At 38.1% G+C, this 23,808-nt stretch overlaps 1 protein-coding gene across 1 annotated transcript in view; it reads right to left on the bottom strand.

The window, feature by feature from the left end:
- The window catches only part of ntrk2a (neurotrophic tyrosine kinase, receptor, type 2a), an 83,340-nt gene that overhangs the window by 8,542 nt on the left and 50,990 nt on the right, over positions 1-23,808 (bottom strand). Inside the window, exons 15-19 of the mRNA XM_072386860.1 lie at positions 19,809-19,997; positions 11,434-11,564; positions 7,113-7,285; positions 6,836-6,991; positions 6,343-6,427 (exon numbers count right to left, since the gene is read on the bottom strand). Of these exons, the coding sequence (XP_072242961.1) occupies positions 6,343-6,427; positions 6,836-6,991; positions 7,113-7,285; positions 11,434-11,564; positions 19,809-19,997 (734 nt within the window). The remainder of the gene's footprint in view (positions 1-6,342; positions 6,428-6,835; positions 6,992-7,112; positions 7,286-11,433; positions 11,565-19,808; positions 19,998-23,808) is intronic.

Raw genomic sequence — 23,808 nt, 5'->3', positions numbered from 1 at the left:
ATATAACAACAGCGTGACCTTTTAATGCTCAGCCAAAGATAAAGGGTATGTGAACACCTTCGTCATGTGGAGCACACCAGCATGATTGAATTTATCAGCTTCCCTCTGCCACAAATAGAGCAAACAGCTCCTCTGTTAAAGTTCCCAGCTTTGAGGTTGGAACATAGTCTTGTTAAAATTTTACAGATAATATAACACATCCACACCACATCTTTCTATCCAATCATAAAACCTTTTTGGATTCCAGGACTAGATACAGATCTCTCATGTAAATCAGCATCAAGCACAAACAAGTAGCAAAAAACATTCAACCAAAAGATTAACATGTAAAATGGGGGAGACCTTAACCAAAACATTGTTTTTTTTAAGTTAGCTGATTAGATAAAAGTGCACCAATGTGACACATAATGCTTCTTGACTTTGAATTTTTTATTTTTTCAAAAAAATTAAGATAATCAACTGGCCAAAGTGTTATTTTTATGACAGTTAACATTATGTGACTACAAGAAAGGCCATTGAATCATGAAAACTCGGCAGTCAAATGGTCCAAAAGAAACTAAGTTTTTCACTACAGTGGCTATTTGTAAATCCATCACTATCTTTGTTTTATGTATGTATAAAAATATATAAGGCCTTAACTACAGTGTAAATTGGTCATTAAATAATATGCGTGGAAGAATTCTATCAGATGGATAGTTTTTGGTGTAAGCAAGTGAATTAAAGTGAATTCTAGTATCTTTTTAAAGATTATAAAGATCAATCAGCTGAACGGTTAATGAGCATCAATGTGCATATCCCTGTAAAGTTTAGGCTGGTGTTGCCCGTCACGTATGCGTCACTCATGACATTACGGTACTCGTTTTCACTCGTTTGCTACAGACTCACCCCATCTTACCCGTAAATTGTTTGGATCCGGCTGTAAAGGCTAATCTAAATAAACATATTAAGAATAGAAAAAAACTAAACAAAAAACCTTGAAACCCCCACTCCCTAACCCAGACTCTTTATTCCACTAATGCTGAGTGTGTTGATGTTTTCCACCACATTGCGTCTCCCCTCTCCTCTTACTCCTCCTAAAATGAATCTACCAACTGATCTGCACTCCATTGGACTGCACAGATAGCACAATCCATGTTCTGAAGTATATGCTTGTTATTAATGGCCTGGCACTCACACTTTGCCTGTTTCGATGTTAGTCTGTTGGTTATTTAAAGGCGTCATAAAATGTGCATGGCCACATAGATAGCCATCAGGTTCACTTTTACTCCCGTGGAAACATATCTGCCTCCATCTCTGCAGCTTTTACTTAACATAACCATGTCCTCACTTTTCTGCCATGTCTCCCACTTTGCTTGTCTGTTTCATCTAAATGTACATCACTATCTCAGATTCAGCACAGTAGTGATGGCAACAGAGAATAGAGTAACAAAAACAACAACAATAAATGCTTGGGATTGTTTTTAGCTCTTAAACATTACTTTGTGGGTAAATTTGACAACATACTATGCAAATGTTAAGACCTTCCAATAAGGCCTGGTAGCAAACTGTACAAAGTTGCAAAGCTTGCTAATAGTGTGCCTTGTGTAATCTGTAAAGTACTGTAACTAAACAGGTGAAGATGGTGTGTTATCTCAGCCGAGACAGATTTAAACTGAGAGAATTTTAAATAACATTTTCAGACAGAATAAAAATGCCTCAGACTGACCCACCAAATTGAGACCACAATCGTAGCTTTGTCACTCAGAAAACGTTAACATGAACACTAGTGACTATGAAGCACAGATTTCTTTTATTCATTATATTGCTTGTTTTGTTTCGTATAATATTCTATTCTGCTATATTGATAGATTTTTAACAGTTCACAGATGCATCTGAAGTTGCTTATGTCCATTAGTCTTTTTGTTTTATTCATCATGGCTGATCTCTTCCCCGTGGTCTGAAATATTAATATTGGGTCCTTGAATTGCTGAGCTCCATCTTTTTGTGAGTGTGCTTTTGTGTGGTTTAGTGCAGTCGTTGCACAGACAATGAGAATGGAAGTGAGGGCAAGGATTTTAACGAGGCCGAATCAAAGACAAAATAAAGGAATGAAAAAACCCCAAAAGAGCATGTAAGTGAAACTTCAGATTAAATGTTTTGGTCATTCGGGAGGAATTTAGATAGACATTAGAAGAGTTGTATTTACAACGAAGTAGTCTCAGAACCAAAAGCTTGCATTGATACCTGTTCTGGACAACCATCGCTATCTGTCATCAGTTCATTCTCTGTTTTCTCTTTGCTGTCAGTAGCTTTGTTGTTGATCTTTGCCTCTTTTGCTGCTCCCTTATCTCTTTTTCTCACTTGTTCTTGCCTTTCTTTAGTGGTTCTCAGCCTGCCTGTCAGTCCTTCTACCTCACTTTCTCATAAATACGCATTATTTCGGGTAGACCACTGTGTAGTGTTCCAAGAAAGCCACAAAAAAAGGGGAGGGGGGTAAAAAAGGAGTAAAGATGTGAGCTCTTTGACCTTCTGGAGGCTATAGTATCCATGGCAACTGCACTGGTTAGAGCACTATGGGATGTAATGTAGGAGGGTCTTATGAGACTGACCCCACCTTCTCTTTGTTACATCGAAAACTGTACCTTAATAGACCTCTGTGTTGCTATGGAAACAAATGAAACTATTACCAAGATGACTGGCATCTGCAGTGTTGATGGAAAGATTCCAGACGAAATGAGGAAATGCCTTAAAGTTCAATAACGTATGTGCTTCACAAAGCTGGCTTAAAAATGGATCAGTTTTTCTTGATAAATTATCAATAAAGTCAATGAATTTTCCCCACAAATCATTTAAGTGTGATTAGATAGAATTACTCCCTCTCATCAGTGTGGGGATGGTCCTCCTGTAAATAATTTCACAACTTTGTATATATATATATATATATATATATATAGATCTTTATATTCCCTTTTTAAATAAAAAAAAAGGTCTGGTGTGTTGTAATAGCATAGTTCTTTTGGTTGGGAAGCTTCTAAATAAGATTTTCATTACCCAATGAAAACCACTGTGTCTGTTATTGTGTATATGACAAATAAACATCTTGAATCTAAAAATGTCTTTCACCCAACATGGGGCTTAAAATCACTTAAGGGAGAAAAGTTATGAAAGTATTGTAGTGTATTGAGTGCGTCTGTTGACCCTTCACGACTCCACCCACACACACTAAAACAGCTGCATGGGAAGGCTCAAAGTTTGATTCAAGTCATCCTGTCTGTCCTCTGAAATGCATGTCAGGTTAATTGTGTAACAGGGGATTCAATGACGTCATTGCAGCCCCTTCAGTCCATCGCCTCTGCCTCTATTTCCATAAGAACACATACAAACACACATACGCACTGAGAGGTGGGGGGTGAGCTCCAATTCCTCTATGACTCATCTTTGCTCCCGTCTGACGCAAAAGCGTGACTGGGTCCCCACACTCTACACCTTCCCACGCACACACACACACACCTCTGTCTCTCCTGGATGCTGAAACATGTCCACCATCCCTTATACAGCTCCTTTTTGGTGTGCTGTTTTTCTCCTGTCGAATTCTGTGTATTTATTTTATCACATCTAGCTGTTTCTGTCTATCTCTGATATCCTGTGCTGTGGTTGTGTAAACCTGCATCTCCTGTACTCTTTCTTTCTTCCTGTAGGATGTCTTCTCCACAGGCTGCCATGCCTTCACGTTTTTCCTCTCCCTCCTAAGCATTATGTTCTTTTATTGCTCTATTACTGCCTTTTCTCATCTATGGTATATTTATTTGTGTTTTCTTTTCTCCCTGCCTGGCATTCCACTTCTTTTGCTCCTCTTTTCTCTTCTCCTGCTGCTCCCCCATCTCTTTCTACCTTTCATCTTTTTACCACCATCCTGCCTCCATCTCTTCCTTTCTCCCTCTCTCTTTCTCTTCTACCGCCTCAGCATACTAAACAGAAGTTGTCTGATTACTTTTCTTCCTGAGAAACGTTGGATTCAACTCCAAGGCTCACCACCACTGCCTTCACTCGTTGCTATGGCTACAGCCTCAGCACTTAGCTTTATTGAGGAGGGGTGAAAGGAAGGAGGAGGACGAGCGGGGAGGTTGTTGTGTCGTCATACAGAAACAGTACAGAAAAAAGCCACTGAGGGGGCACATTTATCTATTTTCTACAATTGCAAAATACAACCAGTTACTCCAAATTTAATCTCAAAAGTGTGGTTATGTGATTATCTGATTTTGTCTTCTTAAATACGACAGCTTTACTCTGGGCCTATAAAGCATCTACTGCTGGTAAACTAAGCATAATGATATTTACACTAAAATAGTAGCAAAACATGTTAACTACAAGAAAAATATATGTGGAGTCTTCTTATGTGTCAATCCACATGCACTCAGGTAGTAATAGCTGCTGAAACACATAGGTTGTTACAGTTTGTTCATGTAGTGAAAAATCTAATCTGATTACAAGTATCTGAGTACAACTGTTATCAAGAAAACTACCTTTCCTTACAGGCTAAGAATAGCTTTTGATATAACTACACTGAGCATATCTTTCCTAATGACTGCATTCAGCGTGAGACCTGCTTTTACATCGTCGTAAAACTCATCAGTCAGTGTCATTACCAAATAATACATCCATCAAATGTCCTATAGATTATTATCTTTCTGAGTGTCCTTGTTAAAGTCATTATTTATGCCAAATAGAGTTTTTTCTTGTCACTGAAAGACAGCTTTTCGTTCTTTCCCTCCCCCTCCCGCCTCTTCTGAGTTATTTGTCACTGTCAGTCATGTCAGTGTGTCACAGTGGATGGGAGAGAGGGCTTGAAAAATGGACAGTCACTATCGATCAGTCAAATACAATTTATTAGGATTTTGCTGTTTGGTCTATTTTAGAAAGCTGGCAGATTACTGTACAGTAGTAAAAGATAAACAAATACAAATAAAAACCTCATAGACTCCCCTGAGATAAATTGACACATTTTTCAGTACAGTAAAGTCGCTGAATGTCCCTACAATTCAACACAAATGTCCCCTTATTTGACTTGTTTTGCATGAATGCAGCCACACTCAATCCCTCTTTCATGCAAATATGCAAAATGGGTACTGTTGTTCTGTTCTGTCTGTGTTGCATTCAAAGCAAATATGGTTGCAGTGTAAAAAAAAGTACCTTTTTTTGATTTTCTGGTAGATTCAATTGCTATTTAATTCATATAGCGTCAAATTTCAACAAATGTCATCTCAAGGTACTTCAAGGATACACCAAAACTTCTCTTCGATCCAATCTCACATCCTGAAAGTGCATGAGGCTACTGTGGATGTTTACAATTTAGAGTTGATCACCACTATTACTTTTGACCGTTTAGTAAATTTAGTTCTCATAGTGATTCCAGAACTGTCACCATCAAATAAAGCACATTTTTCTTTCTCCTCGTCTCGCGCTGAATAAGCGTTGCTCTTTGGCAAATGGTATTTTATGTGCAAATGATTGACTGAGAGCATTCATTTGTGGCTAAAGATGGAAGTGAGATACTGCACATACTTGCAGGAGACTTTCATAATGTCTGAGATATAGAAATTATATGTAATCGCGCCTTTACCAAAATGAACTAAAAGAATGCAAATTCCTTCCTTTGCATGCATCCCCAGTATTAGTTGCATACGTTTATGCATCTGAGTCCCATTGTATGCAGTATTGTATACTTCAAATGTTTGCTGTAACCCTGTAGTAGATATACTACAGACATAGTATATAGAGACTAAAAATGCAGAAAAACAATTTTTTTTTCTTTGTAAATCACTGAATTAAATAGATTTTTCAGGGAAAAAAATCTACATGTGAGCCGTTTCTTTGTTGATGAGAGTTCAGCAACTTAAGAATTCTCTGACAAGATCTTAAAAGTGGGCCTTTTTATTGCTTGCTGTGTTATTGTTAATATATTGTTCAAAATTAATCTGATTGAACAATAGTTCTATGATGTAAACATAATGATTTTTTTCTAATATTGTCGTTTTTGTTTAGGTTGACTATCCAAATTATGAAAGCAGCTTTTTGAGGAGAATTTTCCTTTTTATTTGCGTCTATAACAATAAGTACAGTAATCTAGCTGTTGTCATACAGTTGTTTTCGTTCGCAAATGTTTAGTGAATAAATAACAAATAATTACACTGTGCTGTACTCTGATTAGTGAACCTACCACAGTGATTGTCTTACTGTTGATGGACTCCGTCAGTCATGCCCATGCAGGGAGGGTAGCAGAGGGATCCATGCAGCAGGGAGTAGGGGGGGGGGGGACTATAAGCTAGAAATAGGGTGAGAAAAGATATCGACACATACACCTACCCTGTAGTAGTCAGTGCTGTAGACATCTCTGGACATGCCAAAGTCTCCAATCTTTACCAGCAGGTTCTCGCCCACCAGGCAGTTCCTTTTTGACAAAAAACAAAACCGAAGTCAAAGTCAGTGCAGAACGATAGCAGCAGGGTGTTGCAAGATTAGACAAAAACATTTCCCATAATTTGGATGGCACAGCCAGGCGCTGTACTCCAACCTTGTGTTTTTGGTATTCTTTCAATCATTCACTATTGTTGGACTGTATGAGCCAATCAGTAACAAATCATGTGGGAGATATCTGCTCTGTTACACATTATTGATTCCTCTAATGGCTACAGACTTTTTTTGCCCCAGGAAAAGACAAAAAAAAAATCATATACAGATATCTACATTTTGTTTAATTATTTAATTCAGATTTATTTATCTATCATCAGAGTGGTTATACTAAATTCCCAAACACAATACGACTTGTTGCAGGTTGTGGATGGAGCGAGTAACATACCGGGTGGCCAAGTCACGATGCACAAAGTGCTGTGATGCAAGGTAGACCATGCCAGACGCTATCTGCTGGGCAATGTGCAGCATCTGAGACTGGGTCAGCTCCACAGGTCTAGTGGTTTGGCCTTCAGCCATCAGAACTGCATCAGGACCGTGAGCCCTGCAAGGGAACAGGTGGAAAGTTTTCATATTCTGTCTTTGGTTTTTAGCTTTGTATCAGCAACATCTGCTTTGATTGGATCATAATGTTTTTATGATGTCATGACAAAGGAGAGACATGCCTGAGGAACTTGTTCAGGTCTCCGTGTTTCATGTACTCAAACACCATGATGAGAGGGTTGCTCTCCACACAGACTCCATAGAAAGTGACAATGTGTTCATGCTGTAGGTTGGTCAGCAGCTCAGCTTCACGGTGGAAATCCTTCCTGGCATTTTCGCTGGCCTCTTTGAGTGTCTGCAAATCCACACACACAACATTTTGATAAAGTGACGAATGAAAAACTCCCACATTACGCTTCGTACACTGTAGCCAATTAGCCATTTTCAAAGTGGATCCAGTCACATCCAATTTATTTGGTTGATGTAAACTGGAAAGAAATGTCTTGCCTTGTAAAAGTGAGTTACAGCAATACAGCTGTCACACACAGTGTGACATTACTGGCACAGAGGAAAGATCGATTCAATGGCAGAGCAGACCAAAGATGGGGGCATCTTAAATTAATATGAGCCGTTACAAAGCACAGCACTGTTTACATTACTTATATTCCCTGACTTCCTTCTAAAGTAATCTTTGTCTCCATTCCATTAATCAGGAAATCTGTCAGGGAGGTTGCGTAACACCAACATTAGTGACAGAGAAGGAAAAAATAGTGTGTGTGAAAGAAAGATAGAGAGTTGCAGGAAATGAAAGTGATATGTGCTCAGTATTAATATCACATCTGAAGATTAAAAATATAGAACATTTCTTTAGTCCTGCATGAATAATTGATTGTCTTCCTACAGCATATGACATGGAGATACGTGGGCTTTCCACCTTATGTGTGTTTGTGTGTGAGTGTTTGTCTGCCTGTCTGTGTACCGACATACCAGATACAGGCTTGTATTACAAATGCAGGTCTTCAGGACAAGGAGAAGTCCCAAAGAACACTCGGGAAGAGGTAAGCGACCTGTGACCTTTAATTCGCTGAGATGCCAGAAAATGAGACTGAATGCAACTCCATCCACCCATATTCATCCAATCATGTCTCAGGAAACAGAGACTCGATCATTTACATTATAGACTGCAATATGATACTGCATGAAGAAGATAAAGAGGACCGTAGCAGTACAGATATAGTATGAAAGCCTTTACTCCAACTTCGGTTTGAAATGTGATATCGAACATATATGGGAACTGAGTTTTCTGACTGAATGAAGAGTTGTTTCATTCTGGGATTGAATGTGTCTGTGAAATACTTTTTTGGGTTCAGGTCATGAAGTTAGAGTGATTGCATTTATGGCATTATGAATGCTCACAAATTATCAATAATGCAGCACAGTTCAGTTAAAGACATTAAAACACTTGAATATATAATATATAATGACAAGTTTTTTACTCTAAGAAGCCAGCAAGAGGTTATCAATGATGAAAAATGGGACGCTGGATGAGGTTAAGAACCAGGTACGAGCTGGTGAAACAAACTTTTTCACAATGGTGTAACTGTATCTGAAGGGCATTAGTAATTGATTAATAAACTATTAGAGAGGCATCTATGATGTTTAAATCTTTACAAATGAAGACTTTTCAAAAGCTGGACTAAAATGCCACTACATAGAGCATGACTATTGTTTATTGCTACCCTTACTTGATTGAGGGTCTACTGGAGATTGCAATGAGGGTTACACTGTGCGCCCCTGCTGGAATACAAAATTGTGCTTTAAAAAAATCTCTCTCCATTTTTTTTCTCTGGGCTCAGTCAACAAATTACAGGAGGGAGGCATATTCATTCTGAATCCAAGACTGTTACACCAGAGACTTCTCTGTGAGCTAGAAACATTTTCAAGACAACTCCAGGCTCTGACCTCTCAGGAACGCTGCATTAATTCCCAGATCAAAAAGCCACAATATTACATTGTTACTCATCCAGTCTGAGTGCATTTAGGTCCTTGGACAAATAAAAAGCAATCAACAGCCTCCAGCTCATGAAAGTTGTGACTCATTTTACATGGATAAAGGCTGCAATCTTGAAAGTTCTTGGTGTTGATGATTAAGGGGTTGCAGGAGTGTGAATGTGCTGTGTTGATGTGGATATGCATCTTTTTCCTGGATGTGTACATGTTACAGTGTGCTTTGATCGATGGCACTTCAGAGCTTAATATACAGTAACAGCGCATGTGTAATGGATGACTGGATGATTGATAGCTGACTCTCAAACCAAGATCATTAAGCCTTCTTATTGAGTGCAGGTTATTGTAATATGGTCTACAATCAAGAACATGTTCCTATAATGTAGTATACATGACAGATGTCGATGTAAATACAGCGTAATATATCAGAATAGGGTCACTGTAGCTCAGGCTGTAGAGCAGGTTGTCTGCTAATAAACTGGCATTTTTTGTGACTGCTGTGCTGAGGTTGGTAGCTTATTGTATGAAATTGTGAATGAGAAACACTGCACAGTGCTTTGCACAACTGCCAAGGTAAAATAGATGCTATTTGAGTGTAGACCATTTAGCATTCATATTAGAAATATATACCTGGACATATGAATCCCATGTTCTCTCAAACTGTAATGTCTTTTCATGTTAAACAATGGAGATACAGGATTAATCTCAAAGTTTTTTTCCTCTGTTCCATCAAGTGCAAAATACATATGACAAAGGTGAGAAGAACGAAAATCTTTATATTAACTTTCTTTTCACTGTAGACAGTATAAACCCATTTATTTTTTTATCTCATTCCCATTTTCTTTTATTTCAGGACTGCAACACATTCCAACAAGAGTTTGGACAATAAACCCACTTCAAAATACCACTTTATAATCTTGCCAAGATATTCTGGCACTGGAGACCAAGTGGTGAAGTGTTTCTAATGTTATTTTGTCCAATTCTTCCTGCAAAAAAACTCTTAATGTGTTGCAGCAGTACGGGGTCGTCATTGTTGCATTTTTCTTTTGAAAATTCTCCACATTTTCTCTGTTGGGGATAGAACTGCTGGCCAGAACATGTACCCCCTTCTTTCTCAGCCATGCCTTTGTAATGTATGCAGAGTTTGTGTTTATGTGTTGTCTTGTTGGAAAAGCGGCATAATAAAACCGCATATGTTGCTGTCAAATCTGCATTAATGCTGCAGTCATCAAAGAGGTTTGCCAACTTTGCCAGGAGCACTGATATAATCCCATACCATCACATAGTGTGGTTTTTGGAATTGTTTTTGGACAGAATGGAGCTGAGGGAACAAAACATGAAATAGCTTGGGTTTAAAAAATGTAGTTTTAAATGAACATTTTTCATATCATCCCAATTTTTTCGGAGCCCATACTGTATCAGCAGGAGGTTTAGAGCTAAACTAGAAGGAAACAGGAAGTCCAAGAACAGATAAGAGGATGGGGGATTAGAGAGGAGGAACAGAGCCAGAAAGATGAGTCAGAGGAAAGAGAAAAAGTACTGCAGGTGGGAACCGGAGGTGTGGAGGACAGAGGAAGTGGGGGGGGCAAAGGAGTACGGTGGAAGAGAGGGGGTTTGTCACGGGTCATCAATTGTTAATGAAGAGTGCTTAACCATTCAGATCCTGTTTCACTGCAGCCTAGAGGAGGGAGAGCAGTCTTGATAAGCAGATAGATGTGACAGGAGGATGTTCCCTGGGAAGCCTTTCAATTTGATCCCGGATGTCAGCAGTTTTTGAATGAAATCCCACCTTTCCTCTTACAGAGAAACCCTATGATTAGCAATTACTTTCCAACCATAAGGTTAGAAATGACTTTCTAATCATAGCAGAGAAAATGGAGGCAAATATAGATTGCTAATACTGTACTGACACCATGTGAATTATTATATTCCAAATGCCAAGTTTTATCCATTTCAGCAACATAAGATTTTCTGCTGTAAACTGTTAAATATTTTTAATATACTGCAGGTATCAGATTTAAATGTTGTGGAAAAGGCAATAGTTTCACCTCCACTAACATCAATAAAGGCTTTATTATAAAGCCATTAATATAATTCTCAAGGATCAAGGGTTTTAAAAATAAATCATCTTTCATACTAAACTAACCCTCTTACTGATTTGGCACAAATGTATTTCTATGACAACACAATGTATTCATAATGATGATCCATCCCTCTAAGTCTAGTCTTTGGTTTTAAAAGCTTCAAAAACAAAAGTGTGTATGTTGTTGTGCTGTCCATTTTGCCGTCCTTACAGTCCCTGCAATCAAGCACACAGTAATTGTCCATTTCAAGACAATGAGGGAGCAGAAAAGAAAGACTTAATTACAAAAACAACCCAATGTCTGTCTAATTTTTTCAGTCTTTTTGTTATAATTTCCCCAAAATTAGCAGAGATTTGATGATTTCTCTGCCTCTAACATGTGTTCATTGGAAACTTTTAGACTTCCGAAATACCTTGACAGCCACCAGTATCTTCTCCTGGTCAGGCGAGAGGTTGTAACACTCAGCCAGGAAGACTTTTCCAAAGGCTCCTTCTCCCAGCTCTCGCTTCAGCACAATGTTGTGTCTCTTAATATGCTGGACGACTGAACAAGAGAGACAGAGGAAAGCATTTTCATTTTAGCCATTTTGGTTTAGAAAACTGCAGATTACAAGAGGTTACAAACATGAATATGAAAACTCAATGTTGAACATGGAGAATATAATAAACCCTGATGTTGTGACATTATATCCAGCAGTATTTAGTAATTAAACTTCACATATCTTTTCATAAACTCCCTTCATGTGGTTTGTGCAGTTCAACAGATTATTTATGTCAAATCATGAAAACTGATTGTAGAAAAACATATCACCCTTCTACCAAGACAACAGAATAAGTTTTTTGGAAATTAATCCAAAAACACCATGTTTTAGCCTTTGCAAATATGAAGTTTTACAAAGCTGTGATGCCCATATTGACAGGCATTAAGAAGGTATCAAACCCAATGATATAATTCAGGAGACGAGATTTTGTGTTATTTGTGTTGTTCAACAATTCATTCATTGTTCATTCACTCTTGGTTGAAAGCCTCATGATGTCACATTTGAACATAGTAGGTAAATCCTAAGTGACATTTTACACACAGGGTATTGAGCCATATACATAGTACATCTTCCGTTGTGGGGAATTTTAGTGAGAAAAAGGAGAAAAAGTCAGGAATTCTAACCTGGAGACCTTAGTTTGAGACCTGATCTTAGGTAAACTGTCTTGTAAATTTCTTTTGTTAACATCTCTAATTTTTGGTAACTGTTTGACCCCAACACTACTTAATAAGGTTTAGAAAACATCACTAATTTGGTAAAATAGCTAGTTGGCCTACAGTTGGCCTACCTGGCCATTTATTTGGACTGCTGTCCTTGTGCCAATATGGATACACATGAAAATAATCGAGTTATTGACCAAAGTATGTCTGAAGCAGCAACCCTGTGGACTGTGTGAGAAAATAAAATCCAACACTCTGTTGCTTCTAACTTTCTCATCATGGTACATGTAAGTATAGCCAAATTAACTGTACAGACGTTGTCTTGAAATGACTGAAACAGTCTTTTTATCTGATGAAACTGCTGTTATGAAATCAAGATTTTGTTACAACAGAGTGACAGTTTGAAAATGCTTTATGTTACAGCAAGTTGACATGTAAGTAACAAGTAGATTTTAAATCACAATTTATGTTTGGCTGTCTGACGAAATAAATAGAAATATAGATGAATTCGATAAGTTTTATTCGAAATCTACTTGTGCTTTAAGAGTTAAATAACAAAGCCTTTAGACCCATTTGATTCTAGTTGATGTGAGAGTTTGTCAACCCCCAACTATATTATCTAGGTGTGCATTTTATAAGTTTGGTTTTGGTCTGACTAAAACAATAATTATGAATTAGATATTTTCAAGTGTCATGTAAATATGCTGATTATTTAGGTTAATTTTACCCCAAACAATGGCAGTGACCTCACCTGAAAAGAACATTAAAATCTTATTGTGTCTAAGTCAGATGTTGAGAGACTTGAGGTCACTCAGACTAACCTGCATTTGATATCAACCTTGAAATGTCTGCTGTGAATTGAAACAGGTTGTTTTGTGTCTTAATTTGTTGCTGTAGATTTAGTTTTATGCACCAAACTCTCTTGAAGACTCCTTTAATTTCTCTCAAAAACAGTGCCTCTGCTAAAAGCTTGAACGTTCTTACATGTTAAACACACACTTAGTTTTGCTCTTCTATGTCTATTCCTCTGTCATTTGAATAGATTTAGTATTCTGCCAGTGTTTCTGATTGTGCTGAAGCTTGAATGCTATTCTTGATTTGTAAGTAGCTTGGATAAAAGCATCTCCTAAATGATTAAATGTAAATGCACTTCAGAAGAGTTAAGAGTTTGGGTTAAAATAGATATTTTCCGAGGTAAAAAAAAAAATTTAAACTCATCCAATCTGCTACAAGTTTTTCCTACTACAAGCTTTTCTGGGCTACACAACTGCACGATATGATGTGTTATAGCCTTTCCTTCTCTACTCGAGAAATGTGCATTCGTTTTCGGTTCTGGGCAGTGTAGTGGTTGCTGCTGTGCAGGGCATGAATGTAACCCCATTTATCTCCTTGTCCTTCTTCCATATCACACCAGAAGATCATGATCATAAATCCCTGCAGTGTGGTTGTAATTAACCTTGCTTCTTTTATTTTGGATTTTCTCCATGCATTACACAATCACGATAAGGTAAAAGGGCTGTTATAATAAAATGTGACTATTCTATAATCCCACAGCAAGGACAAGTTTGGTAAAACCTCATATTCAAAACATTAGTGTTGTTGGCCAGCTCTGTAAACCATTTGTATCCAAAAATACTTCATTTAGATTATTTTTTTATCAACTCTTCAATATCATGTAGCTACTCCCTTGTGTCCTTTTCCATAGTTTTTTTTTTTTTGTTGAAAAAAATGAATGTTGAATGTTGGCTGTTTCGCTGACAATGTTTTTCCTTTTCCTGCAGATGGTTGCATTGTCTGCTAACTGTGGGAACAACTGCATCTTTAAAGTGTGGTTTTTGTCAAAATCCATAAAGAAAATTCATATGCAGACCCACTCTCTGGGATACTTTCCTTTCTTAGCCAGTTTTGCTTTGAAGCAAAAATGGTTTCATTGAAGATCTTTATTCACTATTGTATGCCTGTGGTTATAGACTGCAAGGTCCAAAAACATCCCCTCCTGGATTTAACTAAGCATAGAGCTAGGAGTCTCACATTATAAAAGTGCCGCAGTAAATAATATGTATCAGCTCTTTAACCCTATCTGATGAGGTCAGTAGCTTCTCAGTCCTTCAACAACCATGTTGGAGGACATAGCTTGTGGTTGTGAACACTATGTTTCAGAAAGGTCAAATTATTGGTCTACTTCAAGTAAACAAAGCATCAAAGAAAATTGCTGAAACTACTAAAACTAGGTTAAGAACTGAACCCTGAACTTACAAATTACTAAAATCTGAAGGGATAGTGGTGAACCATCCTCTTTTAGGAAAAAAAAATGTGTTTGGAAGAAAAAAAAAAACCTCAGTTTGCTCAAGAACATATGAAATCATTTTCACACATGGATTGGCCCCCACAGAGTCCTGACCTTTGGGTTGTGCTTTAGAAGATATAACAAAGCAGTCCGACTGTCCCGTCCCCAGCACAAGATTTTAGCAAAAAAAAAATATTGCAGGCGGAGTATCTTTCTGTATGTTGTTTGGACGTAAATTCAAGAAATGTGTCTCTGCTTGTTTCATGCACATAATCTCCTCCTGGTGTCTGCTCACCCACAGTGGGATCAGAGTTGATAACCCTGCTTACTGTTGCTAAGTAACTCGTGACTCCATGCCAGCAGCTTTCAGGAAAATTTGGCATCTCACCATGTTTATGACACAAGGTTTAATTCACCAGAATGATTAACACTTTAACACCCTTACATTAACCAAGTTAAGCCCTGGCTTTTGACTATGAGCCAGATGTCCAAATGTCTTTGTATGAGGAAATACTACGTGATATATGCGCTTATGTCTTAAATATATCTTAAAACACACACACACACACACACACACACACAAAGAGGACACCAAGAGCTGAGATTTATGTGTGATGTGATTAAGAGGGGCATTTGAAGAAAAGCTGTCCACTCAGAATATCACATTAAACCCAGCTAGACTCTCAGAAGTAACTGCATTGATCTACACTGTAAGCTGCTGAGGTCCAACATAACCCAATATTGCAGTGGCAGAGACAGAGAGAGAGAATTTGAGATAAACACAGCTGGTCTACATCAGATATTCAACTGCATCTAATACTGGCTTCAGACAAAACAATATTTCTGTCTGATGAGATGTTTACTGTCAGATTAGGCGATTAAAGAGTCATGAGTTCTTGCTGCGACTTGGCCAAGTCACACAATAGACCAAATGTTGTCATCAACCTATGTAATGTCAGGAGAAGGGAGGTACCGGGGATAGGCAGCCAGTAACAAGCATGGTGTGAAAGTTTACATATCTTATATTCACAAAAGCCTCACGTTTTTTGGTTATTGTTGTTTCATGATCTGATTAAAAGATTTTTGCAAAGAGCCTCGAGTGAATTCAACCTTATTTGTATATTCAGTTCAGTAAACTGTGTAACTGCTGCTGTTTAAAGCCTCAAAGCTTACCAGCCATTCTATTTCACCACTTTGTTCATTGAGATGGAGGTTGAAAATGATCTAATTTTGAGTTCTGACTTTGAGTTCTGACACAGTGTAAGGAGAAGACCTCTGCCATGTATCATGTTGTGTACCTGTTTGAATATCAACTATGTTCTAAACTAATCATTCATTTTGTAATGTTTTGCTTGAATACAATAGATTTATTGTGTGGTTTAAAACAAACCAAAAATAAAGGGACTTACATGAGTTAACTTTAGATCACATGAATCAATAAAGTATAAGGCCTAAATTACAGGAGATTTTTGATTAAAAGATAATTGAGCTCATTATGTTTATTTTTGCTGTTGGTGACCACTAGCATGTCAACGCAATGTCTAAAGAGACAAGTAGGATGAGGAATGTTATGGTATCAGAGTGGCTAAAGTGTGTATTGAACACTTTTTTGTTATTCCAGCATTCAGTCATCATCTCAAAAACAGCAGGAGCAAGTCACAAATCACCCACAATTCTCCAGGCAACAGCAGCACACAATAAACCCGCAGCCCCAAAAGACAGCTACCCGCCATTTAACCAGCTAATTACCTCACCGCACATTTCCTACTGTGGTTGTATAATAAGCATTCATCTGTGAAAGCGCCTCGCACCACTTCTCCTTAATTAACACCCTCAAATAGCAAATAAATTGATGTGTGCAGACCAGTGCTTCCCCCATTGCTTTCCCCCCCTTTGGCAAGAAGAGTTATTGTTTCTCAAAGCATTTCCTGCTATTTCTTTTTTTCTCTTTTTTTGTTGGATGTATAGTGTCATTGCAACTATTTTGCTTTTTTTTAAAAGTCAGAATACAGAATTAATCATAATTGTTGTGCGTGACAATCTAGCTTTCGAAAGCTAATTATTTTGCTTCAGTGTATTATGTAGGCTTGCCTTCATTATGAAGATGCATCTCTACATGCGGTGCTACACATCATCTTACCTCCTCAGTCAGTATCCTTAATTAAGATTTTCCATTTAGCAAATTTCACACATTTATTCTCTGATGATTTTCCTAATTAATACTTGTTTTTCCCATTTTTCAGCATCCCTCCATCCATTCTCATTACTTTACTCCCATGTTTCTTATTTATCTCTGCTCCATTACTTATTTATCCAATCTGTCACCCCCTCAGCTGATAAACCGATCAGCTTTTAATCAGCATCCCCAAATGCAGGTTCTTCTCCCATTCTGGCGTGCCATTATTTATTTTGCCAACATTTGTTTATGACACACTGACAACAACACAAAAGATATTTTCCATCAACCACCTCATCCTATATCTTTTACCGTCCTTTTTCCTTCAGATCTCTCTACATTTCCCAGTGGAGCGACCCCTCTGCACACCTAGAGTACCACTCCTAATCAGCATCTCATAAACAAGCAAAGAAATGCATGTCTGGGGACATAATTGTTGCCCGTTTGCCATCTGCCTCTTCTTCTGGCCCTCCCTCTTTCATCTGACTAAAATCTTTCCATTACCCTGTGCGCAGACATAAAGCAGCTTGAGCAGCTTGGAAATGTTGCGTTTACATAATGGAAACCAAGCCAGTAGGTCAAAGACACAATCATGTTTGACAGATATTTTGAGACGAGGACAACCAGAAACAACAGACTTCTCATGACTCTGATTTTCTCTTTTGTTTTCCACTAAAGAGCCACCACTGCCACACGTGCCCTCATGTCATATGGTGTGACTAATTGTGACCTAAATTTCTACAAGTGTCCAAACGTGCGCGTGTTTGTCTAAATGGGTATTTTTTGAACACTGCATAAACGTGTTGATTTATGAAGAATATTTTCCAGAACAATGTTAATCCCCATTCCCTGGTTACAACAAAATAAAACAAAACCCGGGAGATCTGATTGGACACAGGTGGTGAAAGAATGGAGTGACACTGTATTACACACAAAGCAGAGAGGAAAGTCTACCATAACAAAGTTGGTAAAAGAGTTAACATTTTTAGTCTATAGTCTATATTTAAAACTATAAACACAGCATAGCTTAGCACAAAGACTGGAAACAACTACCTTCGTGAAAGTTTTAATGGAAGGCCAAGAAAAACACTTGAGTCTTGTTGAATCTGGAGCATATATATATATATCACACTTTAATATTACAGTGTATGACTTAGTTTATGATAGGCAGTTTGTGTAGTCTGGACTGAATGCTTTATCCTCCAGTTTCCTGTCTTTATGCTGATGGAGTTTGCAGATTTGTATTTACCATCAGTCTTGTCCTCAAAAGGAATAATACTCTTAACATTTTGTAGGTCAACAGTAGCAGCCTAAATTCTACATTTAGATTGTTATGATGGTAAAAGTAGTGCATGTTTATATGGTTTAGAATGGGAGGGTAAATGATTAATCATTGATTTTATCTAAATTACAGGGTTCATTTTCTGGTTTACCGTCAAATGGAAGCACTTTCTATTGGATGGGATTCATTCTGCCTTCAAATGGAACTTGTAAGCATGTTATAAAGACATTGGAGGCTGTGTTAAAAACTCATGACAGGTTTCAGAGATAACGCAAAAAATTGTAAACAATTGGTTTTCGATTATTAACTTAGACAACTACGGGCTAAAGAAATTGTTGAAATTTCTAGAATTTTCAGATAATTTATTGTGACATCTCCTTTTATACGATTTATATTATAACAAAGGAGAATAGATACAACGCTCTGATTGAACCGAGTTTACTGTGAGATATATTTTAGATTTCCCACTTCCACAGAAGAATTGCTTCATTCAAATTGAATTTAATTGGCTTGTGCTGGAGAACAAAAAAAAATCAAAATAATTACAAACATATTAAGGAGTCTTTTGTTTCATGGACAGTTTTGGTGAAATACATAACCTGAATTCACTAACACATTGAGTGCTTGCACTTGAGGAGATGGGGAATCACAAACACAATAGTTACGACCTCTGCAAATATTTTACTATATCTGTTCAATAATGCATAGACCATGTTCTCTATCAACCTACCTCTTCTGATGTTATTACTGTTAATGAGGTGTTTACTTCAGAGGAAAGTTGCACAACTGAATCTGTGCAACAGACCTAACATTTCCCGTGATTACACGTGGATCCATCATCTCTGCATAGTAATTGCTGCTGCCAGGAAGAGAGCTTTGCAATCATTTAAGTAGCTGCATATACCCACTACTGAAGAAACAAACCGGTTAAAGCCATGATTTAATAGAGCAACCAAGTGCCACTTTGCTCAACTGTCTCTATCAAAAAGGCTATTGTGCTGGTCTGAAAAGGCAAGATTGTAAAATAATTGGTCAGATACCTATTTATGTCGCTTGTCTGTGACTCAAAGATTCACGTCAAGTAATCATTGCAGTGACTGTAATATTTGAAAAAATACACATGAATGCAAATGCACATAAACAGCAGTATGTTATTGACTTTCATTGATCCTTGGCGCTTTCATCCTTGTCTTTGGGCCGTAAATCCTGATCAGTCTTTCAGTTATATTGAAGGACTTAGGAGGTCAACCTCCAGTACCCCATTAGTATACCTCCTAAACCTAGCGATCAACTAAGAAAGACACACACACACACACACGCGCACACACAAACACACACACATGTGGTTCCATAATTTACTGCTACACAAGGCCAAATCCTGGAGAGGCTTTTATTACTTGCCAATAATCATAATGTCATGTTGATGGAGCGGGTCAATATCCTCGTGTGTTCTCTGTCTGTTTGTCTGTCTATCTCCTGCTGTTCTCCTTGTTTCTTTTTTCTTTATACGTTTTGTGAGGTTACTTAGATTCAACCTGCAGGTGCTTCATGAAGCCTTGTATGCTTTGTCTCAGTGATTATGTTCGTATCTCTATTGATCTTATGTAGAAATCTTGAACACGTGAGCGTCAACTTGCACATAAAATGGCTTTCTTTTACCCATTTTTACTTCAGAAATGACAGCTTATCATTTGAAGTGCCAAGGTCAATGACATTACAGCAACGAAGGATGCCACGCATATAATTTAGTATGCTTAATCAAGACTAGGGACTTCCAAATTTTATATTTCATGTAAGTTTTCATGTACGTTCATGTTAAAGATAACTGAGTCTTGTACTTACATGTGTCAGTCTTGAGCAGGCTGTTGGTGCTCCTGAAATACTGAGGGTTTTCTATCACTGGGATTTTGGTCATGCCAATGATGACTGCATCAGGGCCCATCTCTGAGGAGGAGGGAGTGTTGCTGCCATTGGAGACGTGGTGAAGAGGAGACGCTGAGTCATCATCGTTGCTGATCACTGAAGATGGTCCTGAGTGAGAGGAAAGATTGGAATGAGCACTGTGGGATAGAAAAACGTTTTTTGACGTCAACCAAAGACTTGTTGCTGGTGTTGAAGGGATGAGACACTTTTATAATGTCACTATTGGGTGGAGTTAGGTGTCCAACAGAGATCAACAATCCAGCTTTCATATCCAATTCACAAAGGAACTGCACAGAAGCATTTAGGTAAGAAAGCAACCAGGACTTCAACTTTTCTTTCAAGATCTTTTGCTTTTTTTAATGCAAAAACTCACTTCCATAATGCACAGACATACCAAAAGTGGGCCTTCAATAGATTTCCATTTCATCAGGTGTTACCTTTCTGCTGCCTTGAAAACATCAGATGTGAGTGGATTTTTTTTTTTTTAGTTCTTCGAGCTAACTTTAGCATAAACTGACAATCAACTCTATACTCCAGTAAAATCCTGATGACTGCACCTGCCACCATGATGCAGACACAACCATGTCATAGTAGCATTGTTCTGCTATACTAAACTAACCTCACTGGTTGGTAGGAGGTGGGGGGAGGTGCATCTCTTACTGTAATTTGTTAAAAGATGACTACGATCATCTGATATGACTTGATAATGTTATTGTGATAAATATAAATAAGGACCAACTGGAAATAACTTGGGTCATGTTGCAAATTTCTCGGTGTGGAAAATACTACTACTGTAGGTTCCTCATAAGCACTGGTTGCTTTCATGTTTGAATGCTGTTCTTTACACTCAGCAGCATTTAATGATGAACCCAAGAAATAACAGTAATAAATGTTTTTCTTTTCTAAGCCGAGGAGATTAATGTCTTTATTCGAAAAGACAAATACAACTTATCGGTTGGGGAAAAAGAACTACGAGGAAGGAAATCTGGATTTAGAATTGAATGGAATTCATATTCGTTTTGAAGGCAAAGATGCAGCACCAGCAGCAACATGAAGTCACTGAGGACAGAAGAGAGGAATGAAGGTATGAGTCAGACATAGAGCCCAACCCTGTTATAGAAAAATGGTTTGTTTGGCAACAGAATGGAGGTGTGATTAGCCTCTAATTACAACAATGAAAATAGTGCACAAAGTTAGTCATCAACAGTAAATCTTCATGATATTACTGCTAATTCACTGCATATATAAACTGCGAACAAAAACAAATACTAGCAACCAGACTGTATCACTGATTAACAGTCCCATTTGCACGTGCCTGCAGACACACACTAATGCTCAGTCTAAAGGTTTGTCATCTTAAATCATCCCTGTCATCCCTCACCTCCCCCTGATCCATACTTACATCCTAAAAGAAATGTCTCCTGTCTTTTTTTTAGTTGGTTGTAGTACCAGGACTGTCATAATAATGTATTTACAGTGAAGCAGCACATCGTATTGTTCCTCGAACTTGGTTATTCTAACACAAAATGAGTGGGACTGTGGGAACAAGGAACCAATACTTAGTCATTATCCAATAATCCATCAGGTTGAAGCCATGCAGGATTATCAAGATGTTCCCAAGTCAAACTACCTCAACTGTCTCATTCAGTTGCAGAGGAGAAGCAACTCTGCTAACACCCACCAGGTGCAGGGGTACAACAGGGAAACCCTCACACTGTAAGAGCTGAAGCTGATCTGTACAAGGTTACAAAGTTTACCAAAGTGGTGAAATTTTCTCTCCTACTGGTCCACACTTCATGGTGAGTTACAACTCACCATGAAGTTTTCAGTTTTCTTAAGCATCTACATAGAGATCTGTCTTCACTCTTTGCTGGTGAAGAAACAATGCGTTTGAAACTCCAGCGGTAACAAAAAGTCCTAATGAAAAGCAGAAATGTGTGTAAATTATCTTAATCACTCAGGTAAATAGAGGTTAGCAAATTACAGCCTTTCAATGACTGTCGCTCAAGGACAGCAATAAAAGCTGGTGAGTGATTGTCTACTTCAGGCTTTTAACTCTATGAGGTCATCTTATTTATGCCTTTTCTCTGAATTAGGGGTGTGAGCAATAAGATGTGTGTTTCCATATGCTCTTAGGGAGCTTAATTGGAGGTTGCCATCCAGTCTTGGTCTTTCATCTGCACTTCAGCCTTGTGTCAGCTGAAGAAAAATAACACCGGAGACAAGTAATAGACAGAGAGAGACTGTTCACACAAAGCCCACACACATATATATGGAAAAAGAACACAATGCAGTAGACTCCCTCAAGATGTGAGCACAGGCCCAAAAATGCTGTACTATGAGCTATGAAACACAGTCGATGTTTTCCCTCTCATGTGATAGACTCTGCTTCATTATAATGCTGGTGGACATTGTTTCCAGTGTCTCTGGCCTCATATAAAGCTTTAGTGCTGCTGACAGTGTTGGACTGAGAGGGAGAACTGAGAGAACTGGTGTGTGTGTGTGTGTGTCGGTGAACCGTGTGAGGAGAGAAAAAGCCTTGAGAGGGAAAAAGAATGAGAGCAAGAACATAAGAGTGTGTTTGTGTGTATGGAGACTTGCATGTCTATGTGTGCTGTGAGTGTGTGTGTTGGCTGTGATGTCTGGCACCATCTCTTTGTGTCCACAACGAGACTGTATGAAAATGTGTCATTAAATGGACCCTGAAGAATTATGTGAGGCGAGTGAAAAGTGGATGCTGTTCATGCTTTGGGTGAATTTAAAAGTATTATTGAAGTTAATGGCTTAGGATTCAAATGCTTTTTGCAGCTTTCTGACATAAATACACATCAGACAACGAAGCTGCAGTGAAAGCCATCTGAAACGTTCTCCATTACTGTTATCTTTGCAACACTTCTAACAAAGTATTTTATATTTGTAGCATTTTTTTGTAGCAGGTTTTTTAAAATCTTTTGTTCAGGTTTTCAAAAAACATGTATATCACGAAAGGCAGAAATAATCATTTTTGCCCAAATGTAAAAAAAAAACTAGAAAAAGACAGGGCAACAGAATCTTTCTATTTTTTATTTTTCTTCGTAGTGAGTATCGGGTCAAATAAACAGAGCAAAACTGTCCCTCAAAACATACAATGGCTCTGAAGTAGCTTTGAAAAAGTTGAATGAGATAAAAGAACTTGACTTAAATGGTCATGGTGAAGATGAGTAGATTTTTGTCCTTGGTTTCATTCAAAACTCCAAGGATACAGCAGAAAATCAAAATGTTTCATTTCCAGCTGAGTCTCAAGGGCAATGGTTGTGGACTAAAATATGTTTCAATTCTTTCTTGAGTGAAGGCAAGTAGCTCTTTTTGGTATATTCCCCTTAAAATGTACCAGATTTATGAAATGTGAAGCAAACATTTTGTCTAAAGCGACTGGTTGATCAGTCATGAGGCTGTTTCCGATATTCTTTTCTTCTAGAGAAACTGCATTCAGTCAAAAAAAAAAGAAGCTGTTTAAACCTGCCTACATTTCCAATTATCCTCAGCGTTAGCGCCACATGAATCTCAACAAAACAAAGAGAAAAACAACACGATGCGCACAAAAGCGCAGGTAATTGTCTGTCAGCATCTGTGTGGGTGTGTGTGTTTGAGTTGGGAGGGGCAGCAGATCATTAACAGAGAGGTCCCAGGGTCAGATCGTTATAAATACCGTTAAGCTGAGAGCCGACAGGAGCCTGTATGCGTTTGTGTGTGGACACAGAGGTGACCGAGCCTCCGCTGGGAATGACTGCGTAAAAGGGGGATGAAAAGATGTGGAGAGGAGAGGTGGAGGGAGGCATAAAGAGATGGACAGCAGAGGTGAAGGTATAAGTGGGGTCAGGTCAAGACCCAGCAGCGTTAATAGACATGGAACTGGTGTTTAAACTGGTGTAGAGTGGTA

The sequence above is a fragment of the Leuresthes tenuis genome, unplaced genomic scaffold (assembly GCF_036924035.1).
Source record: "Leuresthes tenuis unplaced genomic scaffold, fLeuTen1.0.hap1 SCAF_6, whole genome shotgun sequence".
Lineage (NCBI taxonomy): Eukaryota > Metazoa > Chordata > Actinopteri > Atheriniformes > Atherinopsidae > Leuresthes > Leuresthes tenuis.
The sequence above is the reverse complement of the archived record's forward strand: the minus strand, read 5'-3'. Positions and strand labels throughout refer to the sequence as shown.